At 52.1% G+C, this 21,620-nt stretch overlaps 1 protein-coding gene across 6 annotated transcripts; it reads left to right on the top strand.

The window, feature by feature from the left end:
* Positions 1-1,240: 1,240 nt before the first annotated feature.
* On the top strand, positions 1,241-21,595 carry Cacnb1 (calcium voltage-gated channel auxiliary subunit beta 1). 6 transcript variants are annotated; one of them, XM_020172252.2, is made up of 14 exons: positions 1,241-1,526; positions 4,033-4,119; positions 7,060-7,179; positions 9,290-9,412; positions 9,917-10,053; positions 10,265-10,341; positions 10,718-10,872; positions 11,883-11,963; positions 12,383-12,441; positions 12,631-12,740; positions 12,900-13,051; positions 17,505-17,600; positions 18,034-18,219; positions 19,733-21,595. In XM_020172252.2, exons 1-14 carry the CDS (start codon positions 1,443-1,445, stop codon positions 20,195-20,197), a joined length of 1,932 nt encoding a protein of 643 aa, XP_020027841.2. In that variant the 5' UTR covers positions 1,241-1,442; the 3' UTR covers positions 20,198-21,595. The 6 variants fall into 6 exon arrangements, with proteins under 6 accessions (XP_020027841.2, XP_073901996.1, XP_073901997.1 ...); XM_074045895.1 differs by lacking the exon at positions 10,718-10,872 and adding an exon at positions 11,603-11,622 and having other exon boundaries at positions 1,242-1,526; XM_074045896.1 differs by lacking the exons at positions 10,718-10,872; positions 19,733-21,595 and adding an exon at positions 11,603-11,622 and having other exon boundaries at positions 1,242-1,526; positions 18,034-18,423.
* The last annotated feature ends 25 nt before the right edge of the window (positions 21,596-21,620 follow it).

The following is a 21,620-nucleotide window of genomic DNA, read 5'->3' on the forward strand; positions in this document are numbered from 1 at the left end:
GCTCCAGGGCAATTCTGATAACAAAATCCGATTCTACTGTATCCACTCCAGCAAACACAGCAAGTTGGCCTTATTTTAGACACTTGATCTGGGTAAGTCTCCATTCTATTTCTCATTTCTTTTCTCTGTGGAACAGAGAAGAAGAGCACAGATAGGCCCTCACGAAAATGACCCCGCCATGCTCCTTACAGCATCTCTAGAAAACTCAACAGTCTTTTTATTCTCTCTCATTCTCTCAATGATCCCAGGTGACCAAAAGACCACAGTACCAGCACCTCCATTTTACAGGAAAGGAAATTGGAGTTCAGTGTAGTGATTTGTTTAGGGCCCTACAACCAGAAAGAGCCTGAGCCAAACTGACACCAAGGTGCCAGAATCCCCTACTTGTCTCCACTAGTCCCGTGGGTGGGGTCCAGGCCTTGGATATCTGTTTCTTCCCCCCCTCCCCCAAATCAAGGAAAAAGGGAGAACAATGATGCTAGGTCAAAGTCCATGATTTTGGCCAGTCTCTTCTCTCTCAGCTTATTTCTTCCTCTCATTCCTTTCTCTTCTAAGGAACAGGGACCTCACCCAGCCTCACCCCCTGGCCATCTGGAAAAGCCTGGAGGACTCCAGGGACTGACTAGGGCTGAAGTACTCCTGCGTCCCTTGGATTTCTTGTTGCTGTCTCTGTTAGGCTTTCCCTTTGGACGCTCACTCCATCCCTGGCACAGCCTCTAGCTAGCAGCCCCAGAGCCAGGTTGGAGAGAGAGGGACTTGCTGGTTGGTTCAAGGCGGCCTGGGCCCCACACTGGGGAAAAGGGGTTAAAGCCAGGTCCTAAGATCACAGGGACTAGGAAGGGAAGTTCCGGTGGCCCAAGCAGTAATGGGTTGGGGAGACCCGCTGAAAGAGTTTAGGACAGAAAGGGAGGTGGTGCCAGCCATGCCAACCTGAACTTCACCCCCGCCAGCGCTTGGCATACACTGGTAGCCTTCCCTCCCCCCAACACACCCACCTTGGAGCCTCAAGGGCGGTTTTGCCCTCGCTCCCAGCGGGCTGCCTTCTCCCCAGGCCAGTTGGAGGCCAGCGATCTACACCCTCCAACATCGCTACGACTCGCTCCACTCCGCCGCCCTCCCATTGTCTGTGCGGAGCCTGCGGAGGGGCTGCGAGGGGCGGGGCCGGCGGCGGGGGGAGGGAGCGAGGGAGGGGCGGTGGGAGCGGAGGGGGCGGGGGGAGATGCTGAGCCTTCAGGGGCGGAGGCGGCGGCGGCGGCGGCATAGGAGAGAGCTCGAGCAGGGAGGGAGGCTAGACAGCAAGGGGGCAGCCCGAGGCCCGGCTGGGTAGCTGGACCCGGTGCTCGCTGCGCTGCGCTGCGCTGCTCTGGTCTCCGACGGCCTCTCCCATGCGCTGAGGGTGCCCGGCTGGGCCGGGCCGGCGGCCGAAGGGGGGACTCCTCTCCATGGTCCAGAAGAGCAGCATGTCCCGGGGTCCTTACCCACCCTCCCAGGAGATCCCCATGGAGGTCTTCGATCCCAGCCCACAGGTGAGGCGCGGTTCGGGGCCCGAGGGAAAGGGGCCGCTCCCGGGGACCTTGGGGTGGGCCCTAGGGGTCCTGGGAAGGAAAGGGTTATATGCCGGCGCTAGGGGAGAGGGATGTCTGCGCGCCCCCCACTCTTGTGGGTTAATGATTGATGAGCGCTTGATCCCGACTTGGTCTGCGGTGCTGCGGAACCGGGAGGGGGCGAGTGAGCTGCCAGTCACACTCGCCTCCTGGTCTCCCCCGCGTCCCTGTCCCTGCTGCTCGGGTACCGGTCCCAGTGGGCTGAGAGCGGGGGTGCTGGTGTGTGTGTGTGTGTGTGTGTGTGTGTGTGTGTGTGTGTGTGTGTGTGTGTGTGTAAATCCAGGCCTTGAGAAGAGGAGGCTGCGGGAGGCTAGAGAGCGAGCCAGGCAAGGGGGCGACGCTGAGCACACTTGGGGGCGCTGGGAGGGTGTGGGTGGGGCGGGGGTGTCACTAGGCGATGGCCGAGGCGATGGTCAGAGGGCGGTGCCAACAAGGCCTTCGAAGCCTCAGACACTGGCTTTTGAGGGTAGGGAAGGAGCTAGCCCTGGGCCAGGCCCTCCTGTCAGCCATCTGGGTTCCATCCCTACCTTGAACCAGTTCCCTTCCCCCTCCACACACACCCCGACGTTGTCTTACTCCTCCCCCCAGCCCCGGAAAAAAAAAAAAAACGCCTCCAAAGTTTGGAAAGTTGGATGGATGCCAGCTCACTGTCCTGGAGGGGAAGAAGCTGTGAAGCTGTTTTACCTTAGGGAGGGGGTCTGCCGCCCCCCTCACACTTTCCTATGCCTCTGAGTTAACCACCAGGTAGGGGCATTCTTGAGTGTGGTGGGTTCCCGAAGTGACCAGCATGGTCTGGAGTGATCATGCCAGGGGATTTCTCTGGGACATGTCCTTCTCCAAGGATAGCATTAACTCTTGCATTGCTGTGGCCAGCCTGGAGCAACTGTATCCGCCATGATAATGGAGTTGATGGGTGTGTAGGGGGGTCAGGTCAGACCTAAAAATACCTCCTTCCTCCACCCCAGGCCCCTTGGAGCCTGGGAGGCAGCTGACTGGGGCCTTCCTTTCAGCTGTCCCCTGTCCCTCTGCGTGCCACTCCCTTTACCCAGCCTGGGGTGGGGTGGTGGTGTGAGAGTCTGGGGCTCACTGCAGGATCCTCTGGGTTTGTATGGAGCCTCAAAACTACTTTAGGTGTATGTTTTGTTTGAGAGAAGAGGGGACAGAGGATTCTGAAGGGTCCCCAAGTGTCCTCATCTTCCATTATTCATCCTCTTTCTTGTACCCAAGTCCCACTAGCCAGAACCCGCAGTCTGACTGTGGTTCAACTAGGTTCTTTGGCCAAAGAAAGTCTGAGATGAAGGCTGGGGGCAGTCTGAGCCCTCAATCATTTGCCCATTCAGGACTGGGCAAGGGCTGTGTGTGTGTGTGTGTGTGTGTGTGTGTGTGTGTGTGTAAAGAAGCAGTCCCCTGTCAGGAGGCTGGAGGGCTGGAGGTACCTGAAACCTTAATCTGAAAGTGTGGCTGCCTGAGAGGTCAGGCAGCATCCCTCCACCCCAGCCAGTAGTGCAGTGAGGCCAGCCAGCCTACCAGGGACTGTGGAATGGTATCCTGGGTTTGGCATGGGGCGGGGCCAAGGGGCTTTCAGATTGACATAGCTGGGTTGGTATCATGGGGATGGGGTGTGGGCCTTGGCAGCTAGGGAACAGGGTAGAGTGGCTCCCTCTTGCCCCCTTGGGGAGGGGTATGGTCACTATAATTGTGAGGAGAGGGCTGAGAAAAAGTCCTGCCAGGGTGAAGGTGGCAGTGGGGAGCAAAATCTGCTCCCATGGCACACAGCCACAGGTGGGGTTGGATGTTTACAGATAAAGTTCCATGGCCCCTTACCCTTCCCCAGAAATGTAGTTTTGGACCTCCACAAGCTCTCAGAGCCGCTCTCTCCTTCCAACTCTGGAAAGCAGAGTTGGGCTTAGGGAAAAAGCAAGGCTGGGCCCTGGATTGGTGATCCTCCAGTTCTCTGGGGGCCTGGAGCACTCAGTCACCCTCAGTTCCAGCTGAGGGGGAGTGGGAGAGGACTTCCCCTTCTCTCCCTCCCACCCCCCAGCCCTGCAGGCAGCCTTTCCCTTCCCCAGAGGCCTCTGCAGCCTGCCCAGCATCTTAATTAGCTTTGCTGCCTAATGAGCCTCCTGCTTCATTAGGCGGACTTCCCGTTCCCAGCCTGTGGCTTGGTTTGGGGGTTCTTGTATGTGTTCCCTAGGCTCTGTTGCACTGTTCCCCACAGTGGCTGTGGTCTGGGTTCTCTCTGTGCACTGGGAGACCCTCCCTCCCCTAGGGCTGTACCACCTCTGCAAGAAGAGGCAGGGATTGGGGGTGGGGCTGTGCTGATCAGGAAATGATAGTCCCAAGGCTTGGCTTTAGCACTGGTTCTGGTGGGATGACACCAGGAAGGGGTCTTTTTGGTTCCACTCTTATTCCTTCCCATCCTCTCCAGGGCAAATACAGCAAGAGGAAAGGGCGATTCAAGCGGTCAGATGGGAGCACTTCCTCGGATACAACATCCAACAGCTTTGTCCGCCAGGTAATGAGAGGCTGGGCTGGGAGGGGAAAGCTGCTGGCTGGTGGAGGCTTGCTTTGGTAAGCTGGCCTTCGGTGTTCTCCAGGCACCCTTCCCTATGTCGTTTGTCACCTGCCTGGAACCACCCCAACACCCTGACATCCCATGACCTCTCCTGGATGTGCTGTCAGCTGCACCCACTACCTCAACCCCCGCCAGCCCCACCTCCAGCACCAGCCACCAGCCCCTGCTGCCTGCCTGCCTGCGTCATCTCATTCAGGGACAGCCTGGCCTGCCTCTTCCTGGCTTGCTTCGGGCTGTCACCCACTCCCCCTGCCGGCTGTCTGCTTCCATGTCCTCCCCCAGAATCTGTGACAGGGTGGGGCGGGCGGAGGCAGGTGCTAGGAATGAGGAGCTGGGAGATTTAGTCCCTAGCTTCCTAGGTAGGTATGGGTCAGGGAGACATTCTTTCACATCCAAACATTGACTGTTTACTATGCAGAGAGAAAGTGTGAGGGGGGAGGCAAGAGATGTTTGATTTTAGAGGACTGTAGCCCCCTACCCTTGATTGATGGGGGTGCTGAGAAGAGCTTTCTGGGCCATCTGCACTTGCCAGGAAACTGCTATTTGCCTCTCTCCCACCTCTCAACCCCGGGCCATCTTAGGCACAGGGAGAGGCAGTGAGGAGGCATGTGGTTGCTATGACTACTGAGCATCTCAACAAAACCTGGTACCCCAAAAAGGCAAGAGGGGATTGGGATCAGACAAGGAAAGGAATGCATTAAAGAGGAAACAGGCAGGGCATATGAGAGCAAAGGATGGTAGGTAGGACTATCATGGGGGTAAGTCCCCCCTGGAGGGGGGCAGGAAAGAGTAGAGACAGTCAGATCCACCATAGTTTGAAGTAAGGGTTTTTTTTTTTTATTCTTTTGCCTCTACACTTGGTACATGTGAGGACAAACCTAGCTTGGGAGTTTCAGGAAAGGAGGCCTTCATCTGTGTGTCTCTTAAGTACATAGCCAGTAAGTCCTTTCTTCAGTTACCCCTCCCATCCCTCATCCCTCATCCCTCCTATGGCAGAACTGGCCAGGGCCAGGCTAGGAAGAATGATGCTGTGCTTTTGTTGCCTCTCTTGGCAGGAAAAGACTTTCCTTCCTTCCATATTTGCCAATTGGGGGTCAGGCCCCAGCCTCCAATTCCTCCTCTCAACTCCATAGCTCCTACCCCCAGTAGGTGGCAGGAGTGGGGGGAGCAGTCCTTGCCACATCTCTGAGCTAAATATACCCTAACAGTTTTGCACATGTAGCAACTCTTCTTGTAACCTGAGCCCCCTGGGGGAACGGGCAGTGTGGGCCACCCCCTAGGCCAGCAGGGCTGGGCACTGAGGGTGCCGGGATGGAGGCGCCCAGCCGGACCCTGGTGGTGGTGAGCTGGGGATGGGGTGGGTGGTGGGTGAATAGAGCACCCCCTAAGAAAACTGATGGGGAGTCTGTGCTCTAGCCTATCTCTTTACCTCTTTACTGTTTACTGTCTCCCGCCATTTCTGGGTGTGCGTGTGAGTGTGTGTGTGTGCACGCGTGGTGGGTCAGTGAGCACCTCTCCTTCTGTTTGTTTTGAGTCTGTTTCTTTGGCTGTCTGGGTACCTATCTCCAGAGACATTCATTCTGAGTGCTCCCATCAGGAGGGGAGAATGGTGGCTAAGGTGCTTTTTCCTCTCCCCGCTTTGTGTTTCTTTTCTAGCTTCTATTAGTGACCCATCTCCAGCTCATTTTTATGATTTGGCTGGGAAGTGGATGGGCAGCTGTACCAGCTAATGACCAGGGACCTCTGGGAAGAGGTGGGACTTTGTCTTCTCTCTTGTGTCCTCTCCATGCCAAGCAATGGACATTGCCAGCCAAGTGACCCTTTTGTGCCCCCAGAAATGATTCCCCACATCCCTGCAATCCTGCTCCTTCCCCACACTCCCCTCTACCCATCTGCCACTAGTCTGAAGTCACACACAAATCCACACTTCCTATCTCCTGCCCTCACATGCAACCCACCCTCAGACACAGACCCCTGGGTGTCCCTGGGTGACGAAATCATGCATAGTCAGCATGTACCACAGAACATACCCTCCCAAGCACTTTTGCATTGTGCTTCCAGGTGTACATATGTTCCTGGCCTGTGCTAACATACATGCAGGCCGCACAGTCAGGCTATATGTGTAGCCTTGTGCTCTGGGTTGGCCAGCGTGGTCAGAGCCAGCTTCCTGGCAACCCAGGCTTCTAAGCTTCCTCTGCCTTGTCACTTAGCAGCCTAGTGTTGGGAAAAGGCCTCCCCACCGTGTCTTGCTCTTAATCTGCCTCTTCTGTCTGCATTACTCCAAGAATTGCGGGTTCTCTTTTGTATCTTAGGAGAGCCTGAGGTTAGCTCTGAGTTGTGTGGCCTCATTCAGACAGTACCAATTAGAGAGGCAGTAGAGATGGGATTCTGGCTACTCCCACCTCGAGCAGAAGATAACAAAATTTTTGGTGTCCCCATCTCGCTGAGCAGGCCTGCCCACTGGCGACAATGCAGAGACTCAGGCCTCAGCTGTGCTGTGGTCCCTGGAATGGACGTCACTGGGCTTTTGTTGAGTCTTCTCAGCAATGCTGGGGGCAGGGTAGGGAAGGAGGAGTAGGGAGCAGGACTTGTCCCCTGGCACTCCTCCCCTGCCCTGTGCCCCTATCAGGTTCCCACCCGTCCCAGGGCTCCAAGCAGCTGTCCTTGGACCTGCCTTAACTCCCTGCTTGCTGCTGTCACCCTTCCTAAGGCCACACTCTTCCCATGGGCCTGCAAACCTTGGCCCCTGGCCCCTTCCACCTAATAGTACCTCCTCCTAAGTCTTGTGGCATCATGCTAGGCTGACTGGGGCTTGCACCTCCATGCTTTCCAGGCTGGAGGATGTAGTGCTGGCCCTGAGCTGGCTCTCTCTGCTTTCAGGGCTCAGCGGAGTCCTACACCAGCCGCCCATCAGACTCTGATGTGTCTCTGGAAGAGGACCGGGAGGCCTTGAGGAAGGAGGCAGAGCGCCAGGCCTTAGCTCAGCTTGAGAAAGCTAAGGTGAGAGAAATGTGGGAGGGTCATGCTGGCATGATTGTCCCCATAGCCAGGCCAGAGAGATCCCTGACATATCCCTGGCTTCCGGCAGTATAGCCATGGACCTCAGTGTGACTTGGTGTCCCCTTGTAAGATGTGTGCTATAGCTGGCTCCTCATGGGGTATGACAAGTGCCTGGTGCTACTTCTACACATAGTAGGAGCTTGATAAGTGCCAAAAATGTCTAGTTCCTCCTGGAATCAAACTTCCTGGGCTGGAATCCCAACCAGGATTCCGTGTGTGTATGTATACTGGGAATCGAACCCAGGGCCTACCACTTGAGTTACACCCTGAGTCTTTTTGTTTTTGTTTTGCTTTTTTCTTTTTCTCTTTACTTTTTTGATTTTGTTCTTGACACAGGGTCTCTGTATATAGCCCAGGATGGCCTAGACCTCACTGTCCTCCAGCTTGTACCTCCCAAGAGCTGAGATTACAGGGGTGTGCCACCACACCATCTCCTTTATAAAATTTTGACACTGGCTCTTGCTAAATTGCCAAGACTGTCCTCAAACTTTTTTTTTTTTTTTTTGTGGTACTGGAGTTTGGAGTTTGTACTCAGGGCCTCCACTTTGAGCCACTCCACCAGCCCTTTTTTTTGTGATGGGTTTTTTTGAGATAGGGTCTCACAAACTATTTGCCTTGGTTGGCTTTGCACCACAATCCTCCTGATCTCTGCCTCCTGAGTAGCTAGGATTACAGGTGTGAGCCACCAGCGCCTGGCTGTGTCCTCAAACTCTTGATACTCCTGCCTCCCAAAGAGCTAAGATTACAGACATGTGCCACCACACCTGGCTAAATCTAGGTTCTTAGTAGGATATGCTCTGATGTCATTGTCTGGTTTCTAACTGTGGTGATGAAACGTGGTTACATTGGTGAATTTGAAGTCACTGATCATCACAGAGCTGGGAAAATTGTGAACTTCATAGGGAGGTTAAACATATGGAATGAACAGTGGCTCAAAGCTCTAGAAAAATGGCTGCTACTTAGTTACTATACTACTAAGTTGTCCCAGCTACTTGGAAGGCTGACACAGGAGGATCATTTAACCCAGGAGTTGAAAGCCAGCCTGGACTACATACCAAGACTCTGTCTCAAATAAAGAAGAAAAGGAAAAAGAAAAAAATTACAGGATAATCTCCTACACCTCAGTTTGATTTCATTGTACAGATTACCTCAGTGGCATCATTGACCATGAAGAAACAAGATGAAAACATACAAGAGGGAAAATCCTGGGATTCTTTTTCCAGGAATATAATAAATGCATATGAGTAAACATTAAGTAAATAAAACAGAGCTAATAAGTACCTAACTTCATAGGATTTTTGTATGAATAAACAAGATGATTCATATGAAACCACATTACCTGGCATTCTGAACAGTAACTACTGTCATTATTATTGTTATTCCTTCTGGATGTCATTCCAGGCTTCTCCATCACCAATACTTATCATTCCCCAATGCTTCCCTCCACCCTGAGAGGGCTAAATTCCATTTTTTGCTTATTTGTGTATTCTTGGTGGTACTGGGGTTTGAACTCAGGGCCTCAAGCTTGCTAGGCAGGTGCTCTTACCACTTGAGCCACTCTCACAGCTTTAGTTTGTTTTTGAGATTAAGGTCTCCCTAATTTATGCCTGGGCTGGCTTGGAACTGAGATCTCCTATCTGCCTCTGGGGTAACTGGGATTATAGTTATGAATACCAAGCCTGCCTCTTTGTTTTTTATCGTAAAAGTTTTTTTTGTGGCAGTACTGGTGTTTGAACTCAGGACCTCATACTTGCTAGGCAGACACTTGAGTCACTCCATCAGCCCATCAGTATATATTTTTATTTATTTATTTGGCAGGGAGAGGCTTTTTTAGCACACATTAATTGTACAGGAGGGTTTCATTTACATATATGCTTACAATATCTTAATTAGATTTACCCCTTCCATCATTCTCCCTTATCCTCCCTCTCCTCCTCCCCCAGTATATATTTTTAATGAACAATTTACAAAGCAAACATCCAGGTCACTCCGTCATACAGTACACTGTGCTTTCACCCTCTGATGTCATCCCCCTCGGTGTGCCTCTTAGACTAAACCAGTGGCTTTTGCTGTGCGGACAAACGTTGGCTACAATCCGTCTCCAGGAGATGAGGTGCCTGTGCAGGGAGTGGCCATTACCTTTGAGCCCAAAGATTTCCTGCACATCAAGGAGGTGGGTTAAGCCCTTGCCACTTGGAGGGAGCGCAGGGGACTAGGTGCCAGGAGAGGGGCAGCTGGAGCTATAGTGGGAAAGAAGCCTGAGCCAAGCACAGCTGGGCAGACTCTACTGTGAGACCTGAGAATAAATGAGTGGTAATGCCCAGGTCACACACAGGACACTGGGAGGGTTTGTTATGAGGCCTATGACTGGAGTAACAGTGTGCCAGGAGTATGTAGGTAGCTCCATGTATTCCTTCTGCCTGTCTCTAGCAGCCTGGGCCCCAGGGAGGCAAGAAGGACTCTTCCTTCTTCTCTAGGCGAGGGGGAACCATGGCTAGAGAGGGTGCTGGTCCTGGAGTTGTCTTGAGAATTAGAAGGCTATGCTGAGGGACTGTAGCTGGGGGAGGAGGTGTCTCTGGATACAGGGTAGGCAATCTGGTGGTTCCCCTCACGGGTGATTGTGGCTTGCACCTCCAGTCTCCCTCTTGGTCTCCCCACCACCTGCTGTTGTTTGCAGAAATACAATAATGACTGGTGGATCGGGAGGCTGGTGAAGGAGGGCTGCGAGGTTGGTTTCATCCCCAGCCCTGTCAAACTGGACAGCCTGCGCCTGCTGCAGGAACAGACGCTGCGCCAGAACCGCCTCAGCTCCAGGTGTGTGGCTGGGGATGGGGAACTGCTATCTCAGGAGAGGCCTCCAGCCAGGACCAGGCCTCAGAACTGTCACCTGGCCCCACCTAGCTGCTTCTGCATTACCAGGGGGCTGGAGGACTTCTGGGGATGCAGCGTGTGATAGGACTAAAGTCTCCCACCCACACACCCACCCCTTTACTCACTTGTTCCATTTGCCTCCCTGCCCACACAGCAAATCAGGTGACAATTCCAGTTCCAGTCTGGGAGACGTGGTGACTGGCACCCGCCGCCCCACACCCCCTGCCAGTGGTAAGAGCTACTGCCAACCTAGGGGGTGGGGAGGCACTCCTGGGTGGGGTGGTCTTTCTACTGCCTGATCCTTCCTGCCTGCAGTAGGAGGCACCCAAATTCTGAGTCCCCAAAATACATGCAGCTGTACAACCTCCATGAAGGATAGGTACCCTAGGCCTGTCGTGTCTCTCCTCTCCCCTTTCTTTGGTAGCTCCATCTCTCTGCCTGCCCCTCCCTGCCCCTGCCCCCCCATTCATTTCTCCCAGCCCTGTTCCATTCACCTCTTCTTCTTTCTTTTTTTCCCATCCCATCCCTGTGTTCTGTACTGTGTCTCCCTATTCATCTCACTCCTTCCCCTCACCTCCTTCCTCCCTCTCTCCTGCATCTGGTCCAGGTAATGAAATGACTAACTTAGCCTTTGAACTAGACCCCTTAGAACTAGAGGATGAGGAGGCAGAGTTTGGGGAGCAGAGTGGCTCTGCCAAGACTAGCGTTAGCAGTGTAACCACCCCGCCACCCCACGGCAAGCGCATCCCCTTCTTTAAGAAGGTAATTCTGGTTGGGTTCCTACAAAGGGGGGTCTTGGCAGCTCTTGGCAGGGAGAGGGCTCTCTGCTAAGCTGGAGGGAGGGATGGGATAGGCACATTCCCCTCCACACACAACCCCATTCTGGCTCCCTCTGCTGGAGGGGGTGGCTCTTGCCCTTGGAAGTCTGCCCTACCCTGTGGAAGCAGGGTCTGGTGGTAAGACCTGATCTTTGCCCTCATTACCAATGGAATGGAATATTCCAGTGTATGTCCCACTCTGGCTTGCCAAGAGGAGAGTGGAGTGGCATTCCTTCTTCATTTCCAACTCCATGGGTGGGCATGTGAGGGGTCTACTGACTGCTGAGCAAGACAGACTAGGAGCCCTTTAAAATGAACAGGTTGATATGCAGTGGGTATAGAAAGTGGGCACCAAATTAGGAGATGCTGTCTTCTCCAGCTCTTTCCCAAGACCCAGAAGGGGGCCAGGGCTTGTCCAACTATTCCCAAGTGTATTGGACTGACAATTATGCCTCCAGCCCTGATCCAGGGCCACTTTTGCTTCCCCTTGGCATGGGGTTCCTCCCGTCCCCTCTCTGGCTCTGTCTGTCACTAACACGCATGCCCTGTTATCTTTCCTCGTCTGCCCGCTCTTCCTCCCTTTCTGGTCCTGGTTCCTTCCTTGCCCTCTGCCCCTGCCTGGGTACCCTTTCCTCTTTCCTCCCCACCCCTTTCCTGGCAATCTCTGGACCCAGCCAAACAGAAGCAGAAGTCGGTGAGTATCACAGCTTTTTGTGTCCCTCTCCCGACCCTTGGGATGAGCTGGGGGACCTTCTAACACCCATTCCCATATCTGCCCTCTTTTCCCCACCCTTCCTGGTCCTTCCTGGCCATCCCTCCCTACCCCCACCCTGATCCCCACATTTGGGCTCTGGGACCTGGGGGAGGCAAGGATGCATGGGGGAGTCTGAAGGCTGGGGAAGAGGGGCTAATACCATCTCCACTCTGGGGTTTCCCTTCCCTGCTTCCCCCCAGACAGAGCATGTGCCCCCCTATGACGTGGTGCCTTCCATGAGGCCCATCATCCTGGTGGGACCGTCGCTCAAGGGCTATGAGGTAGGAGTCATAGAGGGGAATGAACCCAGAGGGGCCCAGATCTCCAGTGAGATTCCATGGAAAGATTTTCCAGAGAGATCCCCCAGAAGGGCCCAATCCCAGGGTGTCCTCCCCAAAGGGCCACAGAGTTTCAGAAAAAACCCCACAAGGGGCCTGACCCCTGGGAGACCCACTCAGAAGGGCCCAATCTGGCAAGGAAATTTCTAAAGAGCCTTCCCAAAGACACCATCTAGAAGGACCTTTGGAACCAGACTGCACTGGAGACCCAAGCCCTAGAAGGACCCTCCCCCCAGAAGTCCCTTCATCTCAGCAATTTCAGAAGAAGGTGGAATGTGAGGGTCCAAATACCCAGGAAGCCAACCCCCAGAGTAGTTTTCAATTCCTGACTTCTCCCTTCCCCTCCAAATCCCTAATTGCAGGTTACAGACATGATGCAGAAAGCTTTATTTGACTTCTTGAAGCATCGGTTTGATGGCAGGTAAGAGCCTGGAAGCTGACTCCCCAGTCCCATTGTGGCTCTCTGCTGCTGGGAATGAGCAGATTGTCTGGAGGGACAACCCTAGGACACTTGGACTAAGGGACAGGGGGCAGGCCTGGAGCCCGGGGAGTGGGCACAGTGTCCAGGCCCACCCTGATCCCTGACTCCCTCCTCTGCCCTGTCCCCCAGGATCTCTATCACTCGAGTGACTGCTGACATTTCCCTGGCCAAGCGCTCAGTCCTCAACAACCCCAGCAAGCACATCATCATTGAGCGCTCCAATACACGTTCCAGCCTGGGTGAGCTGCCTGCCTTCTTCACTTCCCGCTGCTTCTTTGGTTTCAGCATTAGACAGGGAGGGTGGGAGGTGTTGGACAGGAGGTCTCTGGAAGCTTCCCTCCACCCACTGCCTCCTGGATGCTGCCTTATGTTCCCTCCCCGTGACTCCATGCCCCCAGCTGAGGTGCAGAGTGAGATTGAGCGAATCTTCGAGCTAGCCCGGACCCTTCAGTTGGTTGCTCTGGACGCTGACACCATCAACCACCCGGCCCAGCTCTCCAAGACCTCACTGGCCCCCATCATTGTTTACATCAAGATCACCTCTCCCAAGGTAGGTCCAGCAGCCTGACCTTGGTGGGATGGAGTGGTTTATAATGAGTGCTCTAGAGTAGGGCTGCATGGCTTTACTGCCTTTTAATGGGGTGATTTCATAGTTTCCTTCTCTGTAAATCTCTATCTTGTTGCTATTGTGAAATACAACCTAATACAAATGCACAGCAATAAGATCTGGTACAATGCACTCCATTGTGTATTAGTTATTATTATTATTATTATTATTATTATTATGTTTATACCGTCCAGGCCCTTGTCTCCACTCTGGTTGACCTCCCATCACTGGACCAGAAAACTGAAAGAATTTTGGACCTTTTGTCTCAATGTCACCCAGCTACTAGGCAGTTGGTTGATTTTTCCTGTCTCCTGATGCCAGCCCATTTTTGCTGTGCTGTCCTCATTTGGACTTTGATAGAAAGGATGTTGGTAGGGAGGCTGATTTTCTTCTTTGTCATGTTGCAGCTCTATGAACTTTCCCTTCTAGATGTTAGTGGGGATTTGAAAAACATGGAGTTTATGTGAAGGTTTTGAAGTTAGGATTTTTTTTTTTTCCTGGTTCTGGGGATCAAACTGAGGGCCTTAGGCATCCTAAGCAAAACTCTACCACTGAGCTATATATCTAGCTTTAAGATTTTGTTCTTGTTTTGTTTTTTGCTTTTTTTAAATTAGTGTATATTGATTGTACAAATGGGTTTTGCTGTGATATGTCCCATACAGGCATATAATGTGCTTTTGATTGAATTCAACCCCTTAAGGTTTTGAAGTTAAAAGGCAGTGTGGGGTTCAAATCCTCGCTGTGGTTTGTGTGTATATTTATTTCATGTTGTTGGCTTGTTGTTGTCTTTATTAAGCTTGGGATGTAGAGGGAATTATTTAGTCTTTAAGCCTCAATTAATTCACCTACCACTGAGCTGTACTTACTCCCAGCCTCCTTTTCGAAGGGATTGGAGGTGATTGATGTAAAGAGTCCAGTATACTATCTGATTCATTGTGGCAGCCAGCAGTGGTAACTGTTGTCATTCCCTGATAGCATCCTGAGAGCTGAGAACATTGGACCAGTCTCTTAAATTTTCTGATCCTAAGTTTCTAAAGAGATAAAAGGAATGATGGAATTCAAGTTCTTAGGGGTGAGGAGGTTGAAAAGATCAAATGAGATAATGGATGCAAAAGCACTTTGTAACCTAGAAAGTAACAGATGCTTCCATTTCCCCACTGAGGTTATGGGTGGGGACCCAGGAGCAGACTGCCTGGGTTTCCTACCCAGTGCTGTCATTTACAGTACTGCAAGCCTTTGGCAAGTCACCTAACAACTCTGTGCCCTACTTTCCTCATCTACAACAGAGGCATGCTTCAGTGATTGTTGTGAAGATTAAATAAATGAATTGATCATGCAAAATGCCTGGTACCCACGAAGGCACTATTACCTGTTTATTTTTTTTCTTCCCCAGAATTAGGGATTGAACCCAGGGCTTCATGCTTTTTGGGCAAGAGCTATGCTCCCAGTCCTGTTCTATTTTTTTTTTAAAGAGTTTTATTTAAAAACATTTTTAAATTTACAGAACTGTTACAAGAACAGGGCAAAAAGCTGGGTGTTAGTGGCTCACATCTAGAATCCTAGCTCATTGGGAGGCTGAGATCAGGAGGATCTTGGTTTGAGGCCATCCTAGGTAAAAAAAAAAAAAAAAAAAAGAGTAAGGCAAAGAGCTCTTGTTCTATGAATACCCTTTACTCAGATTCACTTTTTTTTTTTTAGCAGTACTGGGCATTGAATCCAGAGTCATGCACATACTAGCCAAGCACTCTACCACTGAGTTACATTCCCAGCCACTACTACTAATTCAGCTATTTTAAAGTGTGCAGTCTTAATTTTTTCAGATTCATTAATTTTGCAGGGGAGGTTTGAACTCAGGACCGTGTATTTACCAGGCAGGCACTCTACTACTTGAGCCATGCCCCCAGCCCTTTATGCTTTTAGATATTTTTTGAATAGGGTCTCAAATTTATACAGTCTGGCTAGGACCTCAATCCTTCTATTTACACTTCCCATACAGCTGGGATGACAGGCATGCACCACCACCCCTGGCTTTTTATTGGTTGAGATGGGGTCTGTTTGCCTGGGCCGGTCTCAAACCTCAATCCTCCCAATCTCTACTTCTCTGTCCTCTAGCTAGGATTGCAGTTATGCGCCATCACACTTGGTATTTTTGTTTTGTTTTGTTTTGAGGGGATTTTCTTTGGACTTTTTTTGGAGACAGGGTTTCACTATACTTTTTTTTTTTTGCCACTTTTTAGCACTGTACTTTTCTACCAGTTAAGCCACATACCTCCAGTCCATTTTGCTCTGGTTATTTTGGAGATGGAGTCTTGTGAACCCAGGCTGGCCTTGAACCGATCTCAGCCTTCTAAGTAGCTAGTATTATAGGCATGAGCCACTGGCACCAGGCTGGGTTTCACTAAATCACATAGGCTGATCTCAAGCTTTCTGATCTCCTGCCTCAGTCTCCTGAGGGCTGGGATTATAGATGTGTACCATGATGCCCAACTAATTATTTTTAATTAATTTTTGTGAGCGGATGCTGGGGATCAAACTTGAGGCCTCATGAATACTAATTATTCATTTTACCACTGAGCCATACCCTCAACCTTTTATTTTTTGTGGTGCTGAGGATCAATCCCAGAATCTCCCAAATGCTAGGCAAGAACTATACCACTAACTATATCCTCAGCCCAATTTTATTGTTTTACTAGAGTGCATGCTGAGCATGTGTGAGGTCCTGGATTCTATTCCCAGCACACAAAAAGCTCTTATGCTTTTATCCCTATATATTTCACCATATATTTCCTTTCTTTCTTTTTTTTTTTTTTTTTGTGGTACTGGGATTTGAACTGCAGGACTTCATGCTTCCTAGGCAAGCACTCTATCACCTGAGCCACTTCACTGCCCTTTTTTTGTGTTGGGTATTTTCGAGACAGAGTCTCATGAACTATTACAGGCGTGAGCCCCCTGGTGCCTGGCAGCATGTATTTCTTAAGAACAAGAACATTATTCTACACAATCACAGTTGTAAAATTTAAGAAATGTTATTTAAAGTGTTGTTCAGGGCTGGCAGAGTGGCTCAAGGGATAGAGTGCCTGCCTACCAAGCATGAGGCCCTGGGTTCAACCCCAGTACTGCCAAAAAAACAAAGCCAGGCCAGTGACTCACGCCTATAATCCTAGCTGCTTAGGAGGCAGAGATCAGAAGGATCGAGGTTCAAAGCCAGCCCAGGCAGATAGTTCATGAGACACTATTTCAAGAAAACCCTACACAAAAAAGGGCTGGTGGAGTGACTCAAGGTATAGGCCCTGAGTTCAAACCCCAGTACTGCAAAAAAAAAAAAACAACAAAAAAAAACCCCCATAAACTCAAATGCTGTCCATATTCACCTTTCACCAGTTGTCCCAATAATGCCCCTGATGGTAATGTTTTCCCTAATCCAGGAATCAACCCAGGATCACATGTTGCAAGTAGTTGTTATATCTGTTTTCTTTTTTTTGTGGACTGGGACTTGAACTAAGGGCCTACACCTTGAGCTACTCCAACAGCCCTTTTTTGTGAAGGATTTTTTGAGATAGGATCTCTCGAACTATTATGCATGGGCTGGCTTCAAACTTCGATCCTCCTGATCTCTGCCTCCTGAGTAGCTAGGACTACAGGTGTAAGCCACTGACACCTGGCTTGGTTTTCTTTAATATGGAACAATTCTTTAGCCTTTCTTGGATTTTCATGATACCAACATTTTGGTAGAGTGTAGGTCAGCTATTTTATAGACTGCCCCTTAGTTTAAATTCATCTGATGTTTTCCTCATGACTACATTTAAGTTTTGCATTTTGTAATAATTATTATCATTAGGATGATAATAACTCATTAGTTACTGAGCTGTTGTCTGGACTAAGTTGATCATGTAAAAAGCACAGAACACCTGGGTGAGGTGGCATGCCTCTGTGGTCCCACCTACTCAGGAGGCTGAGGCAGGAGGATCACTGGGGCCCAGACCTGTTCTATGTTAGTCTGGGTGACATAGCAAGATGCCATGACAATAAAAAAGTACAAAACAGTGCTGGCACCTAGCAAGTGTCCCATCAAGGATGACTACTGTCATTAACATGGGTTGGGGGAGTGAGCCTGGAAGAAGGAAGCCTGTAGACAGGGTTGGGAGTTGGAGAATCACTACCCTTCATGTAGCCTTCGAGGAGAGGCTGGCACGAGACCCAGGAGAGAGGCTGAGCATTGTGTAGGGTGGACACAGGGCTGATGAGGTCATTTTCGCAGAAGTACCCAGGGCTGAGAGTCATGGAACATTCCACAGCCCTGACACTAACTCCTCAGGCTGACTCCAACAAGAACTTGCCTTTCTGACTTGGTACATTGCCTGGGTCCCTCTAGCTTTTCCTCTCCTTTTCAAACCAGGTACTTCAGAGGCTCATCAAATCCCGAGGGAAGTCTCAGTCCAAACACCTCAATGTCCAAATAGCAGCGTCGGAGAAACTGGCACAGTGTCCCCCCGTGAGTGCTGAGACCTGGGGAAGGGAAGAAAGGGAGGGCATTTTGGGTTCTCCTGGTTTTCTTTTGGCCTGTACTGGAGACAGAGTGACCAGGAACACCGGGCCAGGTCTGTAGGTGAAGACTGAACTTTGAGGGGAAGGAAGGCTGGACAGATAGGTAGAGATGGGTTCAAGCACCCCCGCTTAGTGGGGAGCTAAGCCTCCTTTCCCAGCCTTGGCTGCTTTATCTCTAGAATGAGGGAGTTGGGCTAAGTTTGACTTTCAGACTTTTTGCACTTCTGCCAAGACCTCCTTCCCTTTCTCTACATCTGTAGGCCTCTTTTTAACCTTGTCCTTCAACCCCTTGACTCCACCCACTGCACCCAGGCCACACCCTCAATCCCTTGGACACGCCCCCACTCATCCCAGCCCTGCCCCTAACCCCACCTCCACAGGAAATGTTTGACATCATCCTGGACGAGAACCAATTGGAGGATGCCTGTGAACACCTGGCCGAGTACTTGGAAGCCTATTGGAAGGCCACACACCCGCCCAGCAGCACGCCACCCAATCCGCTGCTGAACCGCACCATGGCTACCGCAGCCCTAGCTGCCAGCCCTGCCCCGGTCTCCAACCTCCAGGTACAGGTGCTGACCTCGCTCAGGAGAAATCTCAGCTTCTGGGGCGGGCTGGAGGCCTCGCAGCGGGGCGGCGGCGCAGTTGCGCAGCAGCAGGAACACACCATGTAGCGGGTGCTTCACCCATCTTCCCTTCCGACCTGGAGTGCAGGAAACATGGGGAAGGAAGGGAAGAGTTTTATTTTGTAAAAAATGTGGTGAGCGGCAGCTTCAGGTGTCTGTGGTTTTTGGTGGGGCTGGGACTGGCTGGTTCTGCTTCCCTGGGTCCGCGTCCATAGCACATCTGCTGTCTACTGGACGTGAGGTCTGATTGGGACCCTTATAAGACTAGGGACTAGGAAGAAAATATGAGAAAGACTGATAGACTCATTCACTAGACTCCACACCCATTTTAGACCCAACAGAGCAGAGGTTCTCAGACCTAAGGAAACCCATCAAGGGAAACCCCACTGAATTCAGAGGCGTTGCCTTTAGTGCAACACTTGAGCCCCCTCAGGAAGGACCCAGAATGGGGCATCTCCTGTAAGTTGGTGCTGTGCCGTTCATCCTTTTCCCAGTTATACAGAGTCCCGCACTTGTTCACTGAATCTTAGGTGGAAGCTCAGTATATGAGGCTGGGGGAGTGGTTCAAGTTCAAACCCCAGTTCCACCAAAGGTAAAACAAACAAAAACCCCAGAGCTCTTGGAAACTGCTGCTGTAGTCTAATCCCCATCACACTACAACCAGAAAACTGGGCTACACAGAGAAATCATTTGCTCTGGGCCATACAGCTTGAGGTGGCAGGGGTAGGACTAGAACCTGGGCCTCTTTGTGCCCTACCTGGCAACCTATGGTGTCAGTGGCTGTCAGCTCGCCTTCACTGGGCATTTGGTGATAAGGATATTGGGCCACCTTGGGGTTTCCAGTCGGGGAGAAAGCTCTTTTAGCCTTCTCCAGCTGGTTGGTTTGAGTCCTTGTTGAGGGGGAGAGCACCCGAGGGGTCCCATCAGTTTTGGAGGTTCATCTGCATAAGGAATGGGAGGAGCAGTGGGTTTCTGGAAGCCTGTGATTGAAGTATGGTGTGGGCTGAAGAAGCTAGTGTCAGTGAGTTTGAGCTTTAATTCCCAGTAATGTATTTGGGATACTGGAGGCTTTGACTAACCCAATCAACCACTAATGAGTGGCAGTACTAATGAGCTGTTAATGATGATTAACCCCAAAACAGCATTAATAACATGCATTGAGGAAGTGGTGACTAATTGTTCAGGGGCTCCCATGGTTACTATGAGAGTTCCTGTGTCCTGGCTTCCGATGAATTTGGGCGCCGTCCCCCAGTTCTAACAGACGCGAATGCCCCTATGGCTGGGCTCTAGAGCCATTTTACCCAGGTACCGGGTGCCCCTTCCCTAGAGCCAGTGCCCTGCTCCTTCAGCCAGGCTGGGTGTTTTGGCACCTGTCACTAACCTGCCTTGCTTTGTTGTGTTTTTCTCACCCCTGCCTGATCTGCATGGTGTGTGCCGTCTGTCTGCTAACCAGGGACCCTACCTTGCTTCTGGGGACCAGCCGCTGGAACGGGCCACCGGGGAGCACTCCAATGTGCACGAGTACCCGGGGGAGCTGGGCCAACCCCCGGGCCTTTACCCCAGCAGTCACCCACCAGGCCGGGCAGGCACCCTGCGGGCACTGTCCCGCCAAGACACGTTTGATGCCGACACCCCCGGCAGCCGAAACTCTGCTTACACGGAGCCTGGAGACTCGTGTGTGGACATGGAGACTGACCCCTCAGAGGGGCCAGGGCCTGGAGACCCTGCAGGGGGCGGCACCCCACCAGCCCGGCAGGGCTCCTGGGAGGATGAGGAAGAAGACTACGAAGAGGAGCAGACCGACAACCGAAACCAGGGCCGGAATAAAGCCCGCTATTGCGCGGAGGGTGGGGGTCCGGTGTTGGGGCGCAACAAGAATGAGTTGGAGGGCTGGGGGCAAGGCGTCTACATCCGCTGAGAGGCAGGGGCCGCACGGTGGGAGGAAGGGCTCTGAGCCGGGGGGAGGGGAAGGGAAGGGAAGCGGGGCGCACCACATGAGATGTGTCTTGCCTCCAGGGGGCGCTGTCTCTCTCCTTTCGGATGCCTTTGCTCAAGGTTTGGGGTTTCTTTGGTGGCTATCATCCTAGCTTCCTGGGAGGCCCTTAAGCCCTGGTTGTAGGTTTTTCCCTACCTGCTGTGGATGGGTAGGGATACCCACCTTTCTGAAGTGTCCCCTTTCCCCCATCTTAGGGGGTCCTCCCCTCTCCCAGAGAAAAGGTGCACTTCCTTAACTTTCTACTCGGGGCTCTAAGAGAAGGTCCTAAATGGGGGACCCTTCTTTTCCCAACCTGGGTGGGGTATTTGGAAAGGGTTGGGTGCTTTTGCTGGAGGGGAGGCACAGAATCTTCCCCATGGGGGCTCTCTTTCCCACACCCCAGATCTAGGATCCCTCACCATGCCCACCCCTTGCCCCAGCTTCCTGGCAGCATTCTCTGGTGGGTAAAAGCGACAGCATGGGAACCTATGGGGAGCACGTCTTGGGGAAGGATCTGGGTGGAAACAGGTACAGGCTGTGGACCCTCTGCCCTCCATGGCCAGGGCCTAGAACACTGAGGAGTGGGCAACCCGAGATGCTGCTATCCACCCCTCACCTCCATGCCTCAGTCCTCACCTACCCCAGGAATGAGCTTTGCCTACAACGTCCCCTGCCTGCTGCCATCAGAAGAGGGGGACCCTCTGCATCTGAGTCCCCCATCTCCATTCCACCTGGGTGTGGAGACCATGAACACTCTGGTCCGCCTCATTCTAAACCAAAAAAACTGCTCTTTCATTTTCACCCTGAGGCCCCAGGGGAGAGGCCCTGTGGGTTGGTGTCCAAGAAGTGACCACTACCCCAGGGGCTGCCTGGAGACCCCAGGTCTCCCCTGGGGGGCTTGGCTGCTGCTGCTTCTCTGTATTTGCCTCTTGTGATCCTGTCTTTTACCAGTGTCCACTTCCCCCAGGAGAGGCCTTGGTAGCCCCCTCCCCTGGGGTAACCCTCCGTCTCAGCATCCATATAGCCCAGCAGCCCTGCCCCTCCCCAGCATCCCAGCTGGGCCAGAGAGAGCCGATTGTGCCAACGAGGACTGGGCCCTGACCGGCTGCCCACCTCAGGGATGGGCACCTCATGCCTGTCTCACCACCTCCTGTGCCAATGTTGTCCCACCCCCCACCTGGGGGCAGGGTGCAGCTTCCATTTACTAGGTAGAAGACACCACTGCCCAACCTTTCCCCTCCCTGTCTGGTGTCCTGTGCCCCATCTATGTGTCTACTTGTCTGTACTCCTCTAGGAGAAATATTTTGCCACATAAAACCGCCATCCTGTCCTTTGCAGCCACCTCCTGAGCCTGCTTCTTTGTTCC

This window comes from Castor canadensis, chromosome 11 (assembly GCF_047511655.1).
Source record: "Castor canadensis chromosome 11, mCasCan1.hap1v2, whole genome shotgun sequence".
NCBI classification, from domain to species: domain Eukaryota; kingdom Metazoa; phylum Chordata; class Mammalia; order Rodentia; family Castoridae; genus Castor; species Castor canadensis.

Coding starts and splice junctions, on each gene's coding strand:
- Cacnb1 (XM_020172252.2), top strand. CDS start 1,443: ATGGTCCAGAAGAGCAGCATGTCCCGGGGTCCTTACCCACCCTCCCAG. Junction 10,342..10,717: donor CCCCACACCCCCTGCCAGTG/GTAAGAGCTACT, acceptor CATCTGGTCCAG/GTAATGAAATGACTAACTTA. Junction 12,741..12,899: donor CAATACACGTTCCAGCCTGG/GTGAGCTGCCTG, acceptor CCATGCCCCCAG/CTGAGGTGCAGAGTGAGATT.